The sequence below is a fragment of the Dama dama genome, chromosome 5 (genome assembly GCF_033118175.1).
Source record: "Dama dama isolate Ldn47 chromosome 5, ASM3311817v1, whole genome shotgun sequence".
Taxonomy (NCBI): domain Eukaryota; kingdom Metazoa; phylum Chordata; class Mammalia; order Artiodactyla; family Cervidae; genus Dama; species Dama dama.
The window spans coordinates 122,867,567-122,881,544 of record NC_083685.1 but is presented as its reverse complement, the minus strand read 5'-3'; the positions used below and the strand labels follow the sequence as shown (position 1 = coordinate 122,881,544).

Below are 13,978 nucleotides of genomic sequence, written 5' to 3'. Positions count from 1 at the left end.
TTGTCTGCTGTGTTCTGACGAACTTTGACTTGGAACACTAATCTCCTTTTCATTATCATCCGTGACTTTTCACTTTTTCTCTCTGCTTGGTTATCTTGAGTGTGTGCTGAGCTGCTTTCTCTGTGTTTTGTATTTGCTCCATATTTGCTTCGGGGACAGCTGCTGTTTCTGCTGCCAAGTGGGGTCGGCTACACCCCACGCTCTGCCTCCTGGTCCCCGCAAACAGCCTCTTGGCGGGATGGCCCTTCCCTGCGGGGTGGAGGGGAGCAGTAGGACTGACCCCAGGGGGCGGGTGCTGTGTGTCCATCTGCCGGCTGGAGTCCCTGGAGCGCTGGTCAGAGGCGAGTTGCCGGGCCTCGTCCTCAGAGTCGGGAGGACGGACGGGCCTTGGGCGGCGGGTGACCTCATCGCAGGTGTTTACTCAATGTCGTCTCCGAAGCCACGGGCTGGGAGGAGGGGAGGTCGGGCCTTGCAGGCCTGAGCACACGCTGCTGAGCGGGATGTCGAGCGTCCCTCACGCTGGCCGTCACGGGAGCACACGGTGTGCGTCCTGAAGCGGTTTCCTACAGGTTCTGTGTGTCACGAGGGAAGCGTCTGCGTAAATGTTGTCACAAGCTCCCAGCACCACTCCTCCTCCCACTCGGGTCTCCCGGAGAGGAGGCCTCTGACGAAGCTGCTGTGATGATGCAATTCTTTCTTCACGTCTTCCTGCGTCTGTTTACTTGTGTGAGTGTCGAAAGATGGGCCACTGGCGTGCAGCTCGGACCCTGTCGCAGGTGAAGTGACCCCCGCCCCCACCGGCACCTGCAAACGGGGACCACCGCCCCCTTCCCCGAGGAGGGTCGATGTCCGCCCGGTCTGCCCTCCCGCCTTGTCCCGGGTTGGGTGTTTTGCCAGGAACTGAGCAAACAAACAACATTCCAGGCTCAGGCTTGGGTGGCGGCTGTCCTGGGAGGTCTGCTTCCTCCAGGGTCTGAGGACAGCTGGCCCAGATCTCCCCGCTTCCCAGCACGTCTGAGCTTTCTTACGATGGGCAGGGGGTATTCTCCACCCCTTGTCTCTTAGCCCCCAAAGCTTGGAGGGGGTGCTGTGAGCCTCAGGCCTTCAGACATCCTTGGGGCGGGTGTCTTGGCCCTCAGGCGCTGAGCCCAGCAGTCTGGGTGCCCTGGGAGCCTCGTGGGCCAGCGGAACGTCCACCGTGGTCAGTGTAGGAAGGCGCTATTGTGCAGGAGTGCAGAGGAGCCCAGGGTTTATGGGGTCCCCTTCTGCCGCCTCTTGGTGGGGGCTCACAGAGATGGGTCCTGTGCCAGGGCCCCGCTCCATGTGGGAGATCCCAAGAGGAGCGCGGTGAGGCTGGAGGCCAGCCGGCTCTTGGTCCCCAAGGCCCTGGCTGCCTCTGGCTTTGGGGCTCATGTCTGGACTCACCCCACCTCAGGCCCACGCCCACAAGTCCCCCCTCTGGGCCACAGACAGGCCGGCTGGGGCCCTCTGGCCAGAGTTCCTGGCTAAGCTGAGTCTGCAGCCCTTGTGACAGCTTGCATAGTGCCTTACACATTTGTCTCTGTTTTCAACAAGAACGAAAGGAAGCGCTCTGCGTCCAGGGAGATTTTCTTTTTTTGGCCTGCCCTCTGATCCTGCGTTCTGCCTCCAGACACTGCCCGGGGAGGCCTGCAGCCCCCCGAGGCCCTTCTTTGGCTTCTCCCAGTTCACCACACTGCCCAGGGGTTGGCCTTTCGGGGGGAATCCCTGTTCAGGTGCAGGACAAGTGGGTTCCCAAAGATGCTGACCCTTGTGGAGTCATAAAAATTGCCAGACAGCTGAGGACTGCTGGAGGGGCCGACCAGGGCCTGGGTGCTAACCACGCTATCAGATGGGTGGGGTCACAAGGAGCCTCACGGGTTCAGGTTTTCTTTGGCTTATGGAACCTAGGCAATGTCTCTTAAACAGCAGACAGAACAGTGGAAAGGGAGGGCGGGCGGGAGGACCACCCAGCCGGGCACCAGATGGGCCCTTACCTTGGGGTTGGCCTCCAGGTAGTTGTAGAGCACGTTGATGGAGATGGTGAGGTCCCCGTTGTTGAAGGGGTACGAGCGGTTCCAGCCCTGGGCCCCGAACTTGCGCCGCTCGGCCACCACGGCGTGGAAGTAGCACAGGGCAAAGAGGATGCACTTGAACTCGATCTCCTTGGTGCACATCTCCAGCGTGTCCTGCGGGAGGACCCCCCCCCCCCCCAGGTCAGGGGGGTCCACACGGGCGTCCCGCGGGGCCCAGGGCCATCTCTGCCGGCTGCTTCCCCGGGCGGGGCAGGGGCAGGGGCAGGGGCGTGGAGGATAGGGGTGCGCCCTGAGGCCACTGACTGCTCTGTGCTGGTCTGTAAAGCCGGGTAGAGAGTGCTTGCTTGTCTTTGCTTTGAATGCAGCTGTATCACGTAAGTATTGGTTACAAGTCAAATTACTGATACCTCTTCCTAATAAAATATCACCCAATATAATTCCGATGCAGTTATTAACATTTCCTCATTGTCTACACACCCCAGACTCTCTGAAAACAACCTGTGAAGGGGGAGGGGATGTTTAGCAAAGACTTTCTGAAAGCAGGTAGCCCCAGGGACAGGCAGACCCAGCTCTGAGTCTGAAAGCTAGTTCTCTCTGGGCAGGTGAGATTTTAACTGGTCTTTGCTAAGCGGGTGGCTCTGAGCAGAGAGGCTTCTGGAAGCTAAGCTGTGTCCTCACCGGCTCAGCCCTATGAGCCCCGCCTGGCGGCCAGGTGCTCTGTGGGGGTGGCAGCCCTGGTGGCCAGAAAGCCAGACTGGGGGACAGACATCTCTCACGGGGTCTCGGTGGGGAAAGTGCCAGGGAGAAGCACGCCAGGTGTAACACGGGAGGCGTCCCGCACAGGGCGTTAGCGAGGCCGCCCTACCTGCGTGAAGAGGTCCAGGGCCTTGTGCAGGTTGGCGTACATGCCCGTGGGTGGCTCGTTGGTAATCTTGATGGCATTCTCCAGGATGCCCTGGGGGATGATGTGGCTCTCGGGGCTGGGGGCCGGCTCGGCGCTGATGAACACGCGGTAGTCGTCGTGGCTGCCGACGCTGTACCGCTCCAGCTTCTTGTCCAGGGTGCTTAGCCACCGGGCCACCAGGTGGATGTTCTGCGGCCAAGACCAGGGCTCAGCGCCCGCACGCTCCCCCCAGAACAGGCCCCTCCGCAGTGGCCCCCGCAGCCCCAATCCTGCCGTCTGCCCTTCCCCGGGGCGCTGGCCACGCTGGGTCATCTCACCCAGTGACTGAGGCCCCGGAGTTGCGGCTGGTGCTGTTAATTCAGGGCCTCCAGCCTTGGTGAGTCCTTCCCGCCCTCCACCCAGCATCAGGGCTGAGATTACATGGTCTCCGCCCCTCCTCTGGGAGGCTTGCGTGAAAAGCAATGACCTGGAGAAAAGGCTACCCGCGTGCACTTTTGGTGGGATTATAAATTGGCGCAGCCCCTATGGATAGCAGTTTGGAGGTTCCTCGCAAACAATGAAAAATAGAACTATGTTGTGATCCAGCAATCCCAATTCTGGATATTTATCCAAGAAAATGAAAACGCTGATTCCAAAAGATACAATGCACCCCTGTGTTCACGGCAGCATTATTTACAGTTGCCAAGGTGTGGAAGCAACCTAAGTGTCCGTCAGTAGGTAAGTGGGTGAAGCAGATGCGGTGTAGCAGCACAGTAAAACATGAAGGAATGGTGAGCACTGGATGGGGTGAATATGTGGGTAAATTTAAAAATATCTCTGACTGTAACCAGCAATACTGTATCATGGGATTTAAAATATAAAATCAGAGTGCATGATAATATCAAAAAAGATGTGGTATACCTATATATGTGTGTACACACACACACAAACATACATGGAATATTACTCGGCCCTAAAAAGAACGAAATTTCGCCATCTGCAACAACGTGGCCAGTCCTAGAGAATATGCTTAAGTGAAAGAAGACAGAGAAAGACAAATACCGTATGATTTCACTTACGTGTGGAATCCAAAAAACAAATGGACAAACATAACAGAGTCATAGATGAAATAAACAGGTGGTTGTCAGAGGGGTGGTGGGAGGAGAGAAATGGAAGGGCGATTACGAGGTGCAGATTTCCAGTTACAAAACAGATGAGTCACGGGGATGGTGGGGAAGGTGAGGTAATGTCTTTGGTGACAGATGGTAACTGGACTTGCAGTGGGGATCGTTTTTATAAAAGCAAAGGAACAAAGAGAAGGACTTGAACCCGGGGTCCCCATATGGGGCCAGGCTAGACCCCGTGGACTGAGGTCCGCCCTGCTGCGGGGTCTGCCAAAGCCGGGGCGGGCCTGCAGTGGGGCCAGCAGGGACCAGGGTGGGGGCTTGGACGGCTGCAGGGCCAAGGAGGGGCAGTCGAGCCAGCACAGGGGAGGAGGGGGGATGTCTTTCTCACTGTTGAAGGATCCACACTTGCGTCACCAGGACAGCGGTGACGTCCCAGGCCACCTGCTGACCAGGCGGAGCCATGCTTGGTATGGGAGCCTCCTGCCTCACCCCTTCCTTCAGGGGGCTGTAGGAGTCCTAGCCAGGCTGGTGAATGCGAATCCCTTCCTTCCAGCCTTCAGGCCAATCCCCTCGGGTGCTGAGGCCCAGGGGGAGGCCTACCCCAGGGGCACGGGCACCCTCCCCCCGCACCTGCAGGATAACCCAGTGTCCGTTCGCCGCCGCCATGTCCAGGGCGTTCTCGGCCACCACCTCTTGTCCCTGTCCCAGGGACACGTTATGGAGTTTCCCGTTGTCTATGGTAAATCCCAATTTTTTCCCTGAAGGAAAGAAAAACAGGAAAAGCACTGGGACGGCTGAATGACAGAAACAGAGGTTCCGTGATCCACAGCTGGGAATTCCATACCCTCCCTCTTTTAAAATTTGACATAAGGTCAAGCGTACCGCTTTGAAAGCCATCTGTATTAGGGTCGTGTCATAATTCACAATGTTGTGCAACCGTTTATCTGCATCCAGGACATTTTCATCGTTCGAGAAGTAGACCCTGTACCCATCTCACTGCCCCCACCCCTCAGCGTCTGGGGACCGCTAATCTGCCTTCTGCTTCTATGCATTGGACGTTTCCGATACAAGGAATTGTAGAACATGGCTCCTTGCCTCTGGCACAACGCTCTGTCTGCTGTCCATGTTACAAGGGTGGGCCAGTGCTTATTTTTTTATTGAAGGATAATTGCTTTACAGAATTTTGTTGTTTTCTCTCAAACCTCAACAGGAATCAGCCATAGGTGTACTGTATCCCCTCCCAGCTCCCTCCCCATCCCACCCCTCTAGATTGACACAGAGCCCCTGTTTGAGTTTCCGGGGCCACACTGCAAGTTCCCGTTGGCTCTCTATTTTACATATGGTAATGCAAGTTTCCCTGTTACTCTTGCCATACATCTCACCCCCTCCTCCCCTCTCCCCGGGTGCATAAGTCCGTTCTCTGGGTCTGTGTCTTCACTGAGCCTTTCATGGATTCACCTCGTTAGGATCAGCCATTCATCAGCTGATGGACCTGTGGGCCAGATCTGCCTTTTGGCCGCTGAGAGAGCTGGTCCCTGTGAAGTGTGTGTTTGGGAATGTCCCCGGGAGTGGGAGTGCTGGGCCGTCCTGTGGTTCTCCGTGTGACTTAGGGAGGGACCACCGCCCGTCTTTCCACCTGCTCTCGGCCCCACCAGCAGCGCACAGGACCCCGGCAGCGGTCCTTGCTGCGTGTCAGGCACTTGCCCTTCTGCTGGGTTGGAGGGGTCTCTCTCCGTGGTTTGGACCCGTGATATTGCCTCTTGCCGGCCACACTTACCCAGGGCTTCCACGTCCTTCAGGGGGTCGACTCCTGGGGAGAGGATGAAGAAGATAGGGGTGGAGGGGCTGCTTTCCTCGTAGGACTTGGAGAACTCGACGCTCCGGCCCTCCACGAACTTGCTGCCCATCTTCTCCTCCACAAAGTTCCTGAGGGGACAACGCTCGGTCAGACCCGAGGCGGAGGGCCTGTTTACCTGGGGGACTTTGTGAGGCAGAGAAGGGTCTCTAGGTGGAAAGCCAGTTTCTACCAGGGCCTCCTGCAAGCCGGGAGGCCGTGTGTGGTGTTTGCTTGGGGTGCCCTTGGCTCCCGTCCACCTGCACGTGGACAGGTGAGAGGCTCTAGCCCCTGCTTTCAAAGATGTGCAGGGTCAACCGGGACGGGACTCAAGGTGCCACGGCATCCAGGTGACCACACCTCTGCTCCTAAGGAAGGGGCCTGTCCCTAGAGACTTCCTGCTTCCCGCACACTTCCTGTCTGCTCTCCAGACCAAGGAAGCAACAAGGAGCAGAACCCAGACCCATCTATGGGTCCTGGTGATCTCCCAGGGGTCTGAGGAGGAAGGACGTGTGCATTAGAGCCGCCTCGACGAGCTCCAAGGACCATAAAACATGCACCATCAGGAAAGTCACAGAAAAACCCCAAATTCTCTTCACATAAGCACCTCTCTCTTCCAAGCCCCAGGCTCTGTGTTGACCCTGACAAGGCTGGGGTCAGTCGAGGCTCCTCTTAGGGTGACCCTGGCATCTCATGTCGGCTCTCTGCCCCTCCCTCTTGACCACAGGTGGCTGAGCTCGCTGTGTCTGAATGAACCACGGGAGCTAAACTTATGTCTGGTGTAGTCTTGGACAGGATGATGGCAGCCTCCTTAGGAGATGACTCCCAAGGGGTCAGCGGCCTGAGGCTCTGAGCATCGTAAAGACCCTCAGGTGGGCCCGGTCATGTCAAAGCATCCCTCGGAGTCAACAGCAGTTTGCAGGTAGGCACCAGGCGGATCTTCCTTCTCCTGCAGGAGTGACCCTCTCATTGCACCCCACCCCCACCCCGCAGTCTGGCCTTCGCTGGCTTTTGCACAGACTCCCGAGTCGTTGCTGACCCCAGGCCAGCGAGGCTGCATGCTCAGTGCTGACCACAGGCCGGCGCGGCGTCCTGCTTAAGGCCTCCAACCGTGTTCAGTTCCTGCCTTTGAAATCGACCTGGAACGTCACTGTGGGGATCCCTGCCCGGGAAGGACATCTGGGAGGTAGCGGGTCCCGCCCCAGGGCAGGAATGTCATGAGCTCACTGCTGCTCCTGGCGTGGCCGGGCCACGTGGTCACTCTCTGTGGATGAATTGATGACAGAACAGCAGGCGCCTGGTCCAGGTCGGGCTCCCCTGCTCGGGCCCTGCGTCTGCACACGTGGGTACCAGAGTCACCCCCAGGGGCCTGCTTGGTGGCAGGTGTAGAGATCCGGCTGGTGTTTTGGGGGGCCTGATGCCAGCGCCCCATCTGCCATGGGCGAGCCACCCTCCTGGGGCCTGTGGGCAGGAGGAGGGAAGGCAGTGGGCTCGAGGGGTTGGTGGAGGGCCGAGTCAGCCTGGGCGGAAGGCGCTGGGGCGCCTGGAGCCCGGGCTCTTGCTGACGGTGTTTTTTTTTTTTTTTTTCATCTACTCATTTTTTTTTTTTTTAATTTTTATTATTATTATTTTTTTTTCCAGTGGGTTTTGTCATACATTGATATGAATCAGCCATGGATTTACATGTATTCCCAATCCCGATCCCCCCTCCCACCTCCCTCTCCACCCGATTCCTCTGGGTCTTCCCAGTGCACCAGGCCGGAGCACTTGTCTCGTGCATCCCACCTGGGCTGGTGATCTGTTTCACCATAGATAGCATACATGCTGTTCTTTTGAAATATCCCACCCTCACATTCTCCCACAAAGTTCGAAAGTCTGTTCTGTATTTCTGTGTCTCTTTTTCTGTTCTGCATATAGGGTTATCGTTATCACCTTTCTAAATTCCATATACATGTGTCAGTATGCTGTAATGTTCTTTATCTTTCTGGCTTACTTCACTCTGTATAATGGGCTCCAGCTTCATCCATCTCATTAGGACTGGTTCATATGAATTCTTTTTCATGGCTGAGTAATATTCCATGGTGTATATGTACCACAGCTTCCTTATCCATTCATCTGCTGATGGGCATCTAGGTTGCTTCCATGTCCTGGCTATTATAAACAGTGCTGCGATGAACATTGGGGTACACGTGTCTCTTTCAGATCTGGTTTCCTCAGTGTGTATGCCCAGAAGTGGGATTGCTGGGTCATATGGCAGTTCTATTTCCAGTTTTTTAAGAAATCTCCACACTGTTTTCCATAGCGGCTGTACTAGTTTGCATTCCCACCAACAGTGTAAGAGGGTTCCCTTTTCTCCACACCCTCTCCAGCATTTATTGCTTGTAGACTTTTGGATAGCAGCCATCCTGACTGGCGTGTAATGGTACCTCATTGTGGTTTTGAGTTGCATTTCTCTAATAATGAGTGATGTTGAGCATCTTTTCATGTGTTTGTTAGCCATCTGTATGTCTTCTTTGGAGAAATGTCTGTTTAGTTCTTTGGCCCATTTTTTGATTGGGTCATTTATTTTTCTGGAATTGAGCTTCGACGGTGTGTTGTTACTATTCGCCGTGGACTTGGACCTGGATCTCCTTGCTGTTGAGCTCCGCTCCCCTGTCTCACTGGGGAGGTGAATCTGCTTTCCTCGCCTCCATCATGGAGCGTGACATGGGAGCGCCTGGCGTTCATGGTCTCCCACACGGTCCCGGTGCCCTTTCTCCCATGTGACTTGGGTGACTCACGAGCACTCTGGGGGCGGTGAATCTGGACACCCACACGCGCTCAGCTCTCCCAGGGACGGTCAGTGCCCTTCCCCTTGATCTTCCCCAGACTTCTTCCATCCTTGCTCTGGCGCTGAGCCCACGTGGGTCTTGCTCTCTCCCTGGACCTGCTTGGCTCTCCCTTGTGACGTGATGTCTGGCTTCACTCTACCTGCTTCCTCCTGCGCCCAGAACCCCTCCGGGTCCCGTTCCTCTTCGGTCCCAGGAAAACAAAGCAAAACAGAAACAAACTGGTCTGTGAGCAACTGGTGGGTGTGAGTCAGGCCTTTGCTTTGTCAGAGGGGAATTCTATGAGGGACGTGGGCGTCTTTTGGGAAATCTGCTGGCTTTCGGGCCACTGGGACGAGTGGAAAACCAAGAAGCCTCTCTGAGAGAACGGGCCTGCTTCGGCCCCTCCTTTCCCCACGACACTGCAGCGGTCTGCCTGGGTCGATGGGTGTGTGTTATAGCGGTTGCTATTCCTGGAGTCTTTCTGTGCTCTGGGGAGTGAAAGGAACCAGGAGCTGAAACTCGATGGCTAAGTTTCCAGTCCTGGAGGCGGTTCAGGTCCAGGGAGGTTGCTCAGGAAATCACAACTGTTCCCTTTGCAAATGAGCCGTAAAAACAAAAGATTTACTTGAAGTCCAGCCATTGAGACCATGCACATCCTCCGATGCTGATGGCTCTGCCACTGTTCCCTCCCCACGGCATCCTACAAGGACCCCGTGTCGTTCGTGCCCAGGCTTTTTTTAAAAATCTTGGCGGCAGAACCAGGGAGTCTTGTCTTCTTGTCTCTTAGCTCAGGGTGTCCTCGCCCAGGGTCAGGGGAGGCGGGGAGTCCTATTGGCCACCTTTGGAGACCCCAGTGCTACGAGAACGGGTGGGATCCCATCCACTACCCGGCAGGGGCCCGGGGTGGGACGCTCACTTGACAGCGTAGGTCATGCGGTCAGGCCGCATGCACCGCACCATGCACAGCTTCTGCAGCGCTGTCTTGTTCTTCCACTCCTTGGGGAAGATCTCCTTTTCTGGGGCTTCCGACTCCACCAGCTTCTTCCACCGCTTGGCGGACCCCTCGATGTCGCTGTCTAGGTTCTTGAACTCATCCATCTCCGAGAGGGCCTGGGGGCAGACCACACTTTCAGCTCTCCCCTGTCCATCCCGGGTGGGGGGCGGAGGGCACCCTGCCCCTAGGCTCTGGGAGACGACACCTGGCTGATCAAACAATGAGCTGCTGGGGGCTGGAGGCAAACCAGAGAAAGCACTGGGACGAGGGAGGAGGAATCTGATCTAGAGACTTCTGGCTGCTTTTCTGGGGGGGTGCTTTGGAATGGGGGGCCCTGCTCATCCCAGGGGACCGCCTTCCTCTGGTCTTTTGGACTCAGACCTTGACACTTTGCACACTTTCCTGGAGGTGAGCAGGGGGCTGAGTTTGCCACCTGCAGGGGCGTGATGATGGAGCTGCCGTGACCCAGTAGGACGGCAGGGTCCCTGTGAGCTGGCAGGCAGCCCATCACTCCCCAGTCCGTCCCCATTCTCCTGAACGTCAGGCTCCGAGCGCCTGTGTAAACACGCCTGGGCCGGGCAGGAAAGAGAGCGAGGCAGGGAGAGAACATGGTGTTCAGGGTCTAAGACCAACCTTGATACCGCCCCAGCCCTGGTGCTGCAGGAAGTCCACGGGCGACACGACCCCGGCCTTGAACGGGAACCGCAGGAGGAAGTCCAGCTCCACGGGGTTCAGCTCCTTCTTCATGGACAAGACCTGAGAGGCAGGGGGCTGGCTTAGCTGCTGTCCTGCAGCTGTGCGGGGGACAGGCAGACAGGGGCACACGCCCCCCCCACCCCCACCCCCCCAATCGCAGGGGAAGCACTGAGCAGCCCCTCTGGGGTCAGCCCACAACTTGGTCAGCCCCTCATTTGTTTTTATCGGGTTGGCCAAAAAGTCCGCTTAGCTTTTTCCGTCCCTGTCGATGGCTCCTATCAGGGCACCTTCCCTGGTCTGAACTCAGGGGTGTCCCACGGCAGTGCCTCAAACCCATCGATCACCAGGAATGGTGTTAAAGTGTAGGCTTGGAGCCACTGGGTCGGAGCCGGAGCCTGAGGCTCTGCATCTCCAGCACCCCTGAAGGGTCCGCTGCACGCCCCCACCTCGCCCCTCGGGGCTCCTTGTGGTGCCGGGTCCCTCCCAGGGCCCCGAGGCCAGACGTTACCTGAAACGCCACCTGTGCGAGGAAGATGAGCTTGTCACGCTCGAAGAGCCCGCGGGCCGTGTACATGTACACCGAGTAGGTGATCTCGTCCGTCAGGTTGATCACGCGCTGTTTGACCTCGTCGGCGGGCGTGGTCTTCTGGATGGCCTTCTCGAACACCACATTGAAGGCCTGGGGGTGTCACCGGAGGCAGGGGCTTGGGGACGGCCCCTGAGGCTGCTCCACGCCGCCCATGCCAGCTCTGGTTGGTTTCCGTTGGGGGTGGAGGTCTGGGGACACTGCTCGGACCCTCACTCCCTGGGCTGGTGCTGGTCAGACCTGGCGCCCCAGCTCCCGCCCCTCACGCCCACCTGCAGCCCGGACCCCGAGGGCCGCAGCCCCGGGCCCGGAGGCAGCCGCACCTTGAGTGAGAACTGGTAGATGGGGTTGATCTTGTTGAGGTCGTTCAGGATGAAGTAGAGCAGGGACGCCCTCGCCGCGGCCGGCCGGTAGTTCTCCCTCGCCTCGTTAATTTTAACTTCTGTGATTTTTGCCTCTTGTACCTTGAAGCAAACAGTCACTTAGGGTGGAAGACCAAAGTAGACTTTTCTCCAAAGAAGACAGGCAGATGGCCTAGACGCACATGGAAATATGCTCACCATTGCTGATTGTTAGGAAAAAAGTACACATCAAAACCACAATGAGGTGTCACCTCACACCAGACAGAATGGCCTTCCTTAAAAAGTCCTGGAGAGGGTGTGGAGCAAAGGGAGTCCTTTGCTGCTCCCACTGTTGGTGGAAATGTAAGTTGGCGCAGCCACGATGGAGAACAATGTGGAGATTCCTCAGAAAACTGGAAATAGAACTACCATATGATCTGGCAGTCCCACTCCTGGGCATATAACTAGACAAACTATAATTCAAAAAAATGCATGCACCCCTATGTTTATAGCAGCACCATTCACAATAGTCAAGACATGGAAATGACTTGAATGTCCACCAACAGATGAAGATGACGTGCCTGGTGGGCATCCGTGCCCCCAACCCTGTCCTGGGACCCTGTGAGGCTGTGACTTCTCAATGACCGTCAGCCCACCGGCCATGCCTGCTGTATGCTATGGCTGGGGGTACGAGGGGGTGGGTCCCCGAGATGGTTTCTTACTTTCTCCTCAATTTCACTGGCCGTGTGTTTGGTGGTCTCTAGGTTCTCCACTAAGGCAGTGTCTCCCAGAAAGTTCCCCGATGCAGCCGACAGCCGGGCCAGCAGAGAATCCTCCAGCTCTTTCAGAACAATCTTAAATTCATTCTGGGACTTGGTGAGATTCGCCTGCAAGCGGGACAGAGACCCGGGAAGGGAACTCAATTGTTGGCAGGGCCTGGCCTCCCCATCTGGGGGCGGGGGCGCTCACGGGTTCAGAGCCTCTCGACAGCTTAGCCGAGGCCCCTGCAGCTGCCTGTCACGCGCAGTCAGCAAGGGTGTAGGAACCACAGTGGGGCCGGGGACCCCTGTGAGCCCACGGGTGTGGCTCAGACCGCCCAGGAGAGGACTGGTACACTGGGGCTGGTAGCAAAGACATTCTTGTGGGGTGGGAGTTCAGTGCTTTTGGGTCCGGGGCGCCGCTGTGGACTCCCGTTCTCTCAGTGACGTCGTCACTTGATTTAGAATCAGGTTTGGGGGGTCGCTGGGGAGGCGGAGTGACTCATTTTGTTGTATAAAGCACACTCGGTGCGACAAGCGGGGGCCCCTTCAGAGTCGCCGGACGTGTGGGCCTTGGAGACCTGCCCCCTGGGTCCGCGCCGCTGCCCTGCTTCTGCCTCATCGCACCTTTAGCTGCTCCAGGTCCGGGCGCTCCTTTGCCACCACGGCGGCCAAGAGCTGGTCCTCCAGCCCGTCCCTGGTGACCAGGAAGTTGATCAGGGTGCACTGGGCCTGCATCTCGGGCTTGTAGTGGGGGTTGAAGTACTTGGTGTGCAAAATCAGGCGGAAGTTGGGGTGGTACTCCACCTCCTTGTCACCAATCTTAATGTACCTGTGGTCGGTGGAGGGCGGTATTAGGAGGGCCCCCCCCAACCCCCGGTGACCTTGGGACAGCGGCACAGATGCCCCCGGGACTCCCGCCAGCCTGGGAGGACAGTCGAGACTTCAAACGGAATGTCACTATAAAGCTGCTTAGAAGGAAGGTCTTCCAGAAGCCATCTGCACAATTTCCCACTTAACCAGGAAACCATTTCCCTCTAATGTACATGAAATTGGGACTTCCTGACGGTCCAGGGGTTAAGAATCTGCCTTCCAAAGCAGGGGACGCGGGTTTGATCCCTGGTCGGGGAACTGAGATCCCACCTGCCGAGGGACAGACAGCTAAGCCCTCGAGCCTCAACTAACGTCCGATGCAGCCAAAATAACAAAAGGAAAAAATTTTTAATAAAAAAACAAATGCATGGTGTATTGTGTTGGGGTTCACCTTGATGAATAATCTGAAACTTGGGAAAAAAGAAAACGGAAAACCTTTTCTCCTTGGGGGTGCCACCGGCGTTTCTAGAGAAAGCACCTGCTCTTTCTCTGGCTGGCCTGTTCTGGTCTTATAGGAAGTTCACTCAGCCCTGGCTGCACGCCTTACTCATGTGGGAGCCCCTGAAGAAACACTCGGGCCTGGGCTGCCCCCCAAGGCCATTAACATCAGAAAGACACTGACCCCCAAATTCAGAATACCAGGACATCTGGGAGCTCCCCGGGCGAACCTGATGAGCAGCCAGGAATGCAGGTCGGCTCGCCCTTGGTAGGGGTTCCTTCTCTCTCGCTCCCCACTCTGCTACCCCCTTTCTGGCTGAGCTCACTTCTGGGGGGCGGCCTCTAATTTCACCTCTGGGTATCATCACTCAGGCCGGGCCTTCCTCAGAGTCTAGCATATCAGTACATTTGTCACCTCTATTCTGGGCTTCTGCCTACACCCCTACATTTATAGCCGACTCAGATTGACTATGACCTTTACATTTTCAAAGCTGATTTACATTTTTATGTTAGAAAAGTAAGATAAGCTCAGTGCATCAACCAATGAATGGATAAACAGAACGTGGCAGATCTACAGAATGGAA

General features: G+C 56.7%; 1 protein-coding gene and 1 long non-coding RNA gene across 2 annotated transcripts in view; one reads left to right on the top strand and one right to left on the bottom strand.

Moving 5' to 3' along the window:
* DNAH17 (dynein axonemal heavy chain 17) overlaps positions 1-13,978 on the bottom strand; it is a 94,158-nt gene that overhangs the window by 4,979 nt on the left and 75,201 nt on the right. Inside the window, exons 65-74 of the mRNA XM_061144656.1 lie at positions 12,711-12,915; positions 12,048-12,212; positions 11,308-11,448; positions 10,907-11,077; positions 10,336-10,458; positions 9,625-9,818; positions 5,842-5,990; positions 4,695-4,822; positions 2,920-3,147; positions 2,016-2,207 (exon numbers count right to left, since the gene is read on the bottom strand). Coding sequence (XP_061000639.1) covers positions 2,016-2,207; positions 2,920-3,147; positions 4,695-4,822; positions 5,842-5,990; positions 9,625-9,818; positions 10,336-10,458; positions 10,907-11,077; positions 11,308-11,448; positions 12,048-12,212; positions 12,711-12,915 — 1,696 coding nt within the window. The remainder of the gene's footprint in view (positions 1-2,015; positions 2,208-2,919; positions 3,148-4,694; positions 4,823-5,841; positions 5,991-9,624; positions 9,819-10,335; positions 10,459-10,906; positions 11,078-11,307; positions 11,449-12,047; positions 12,213-12,710; positions 12,916-13,978) is intronic.
* Positions 728-12,740, top strand: LOC133057752 (uncharacterized). The gene is made up of 3 exons (XR_009693080.1): positions 728-776; positions 6,626-6,820; positions 12,090-12,740. It is a non-coding gene; the product is annotated as an uncharacterized LOC133057752 (long non-coding RNA).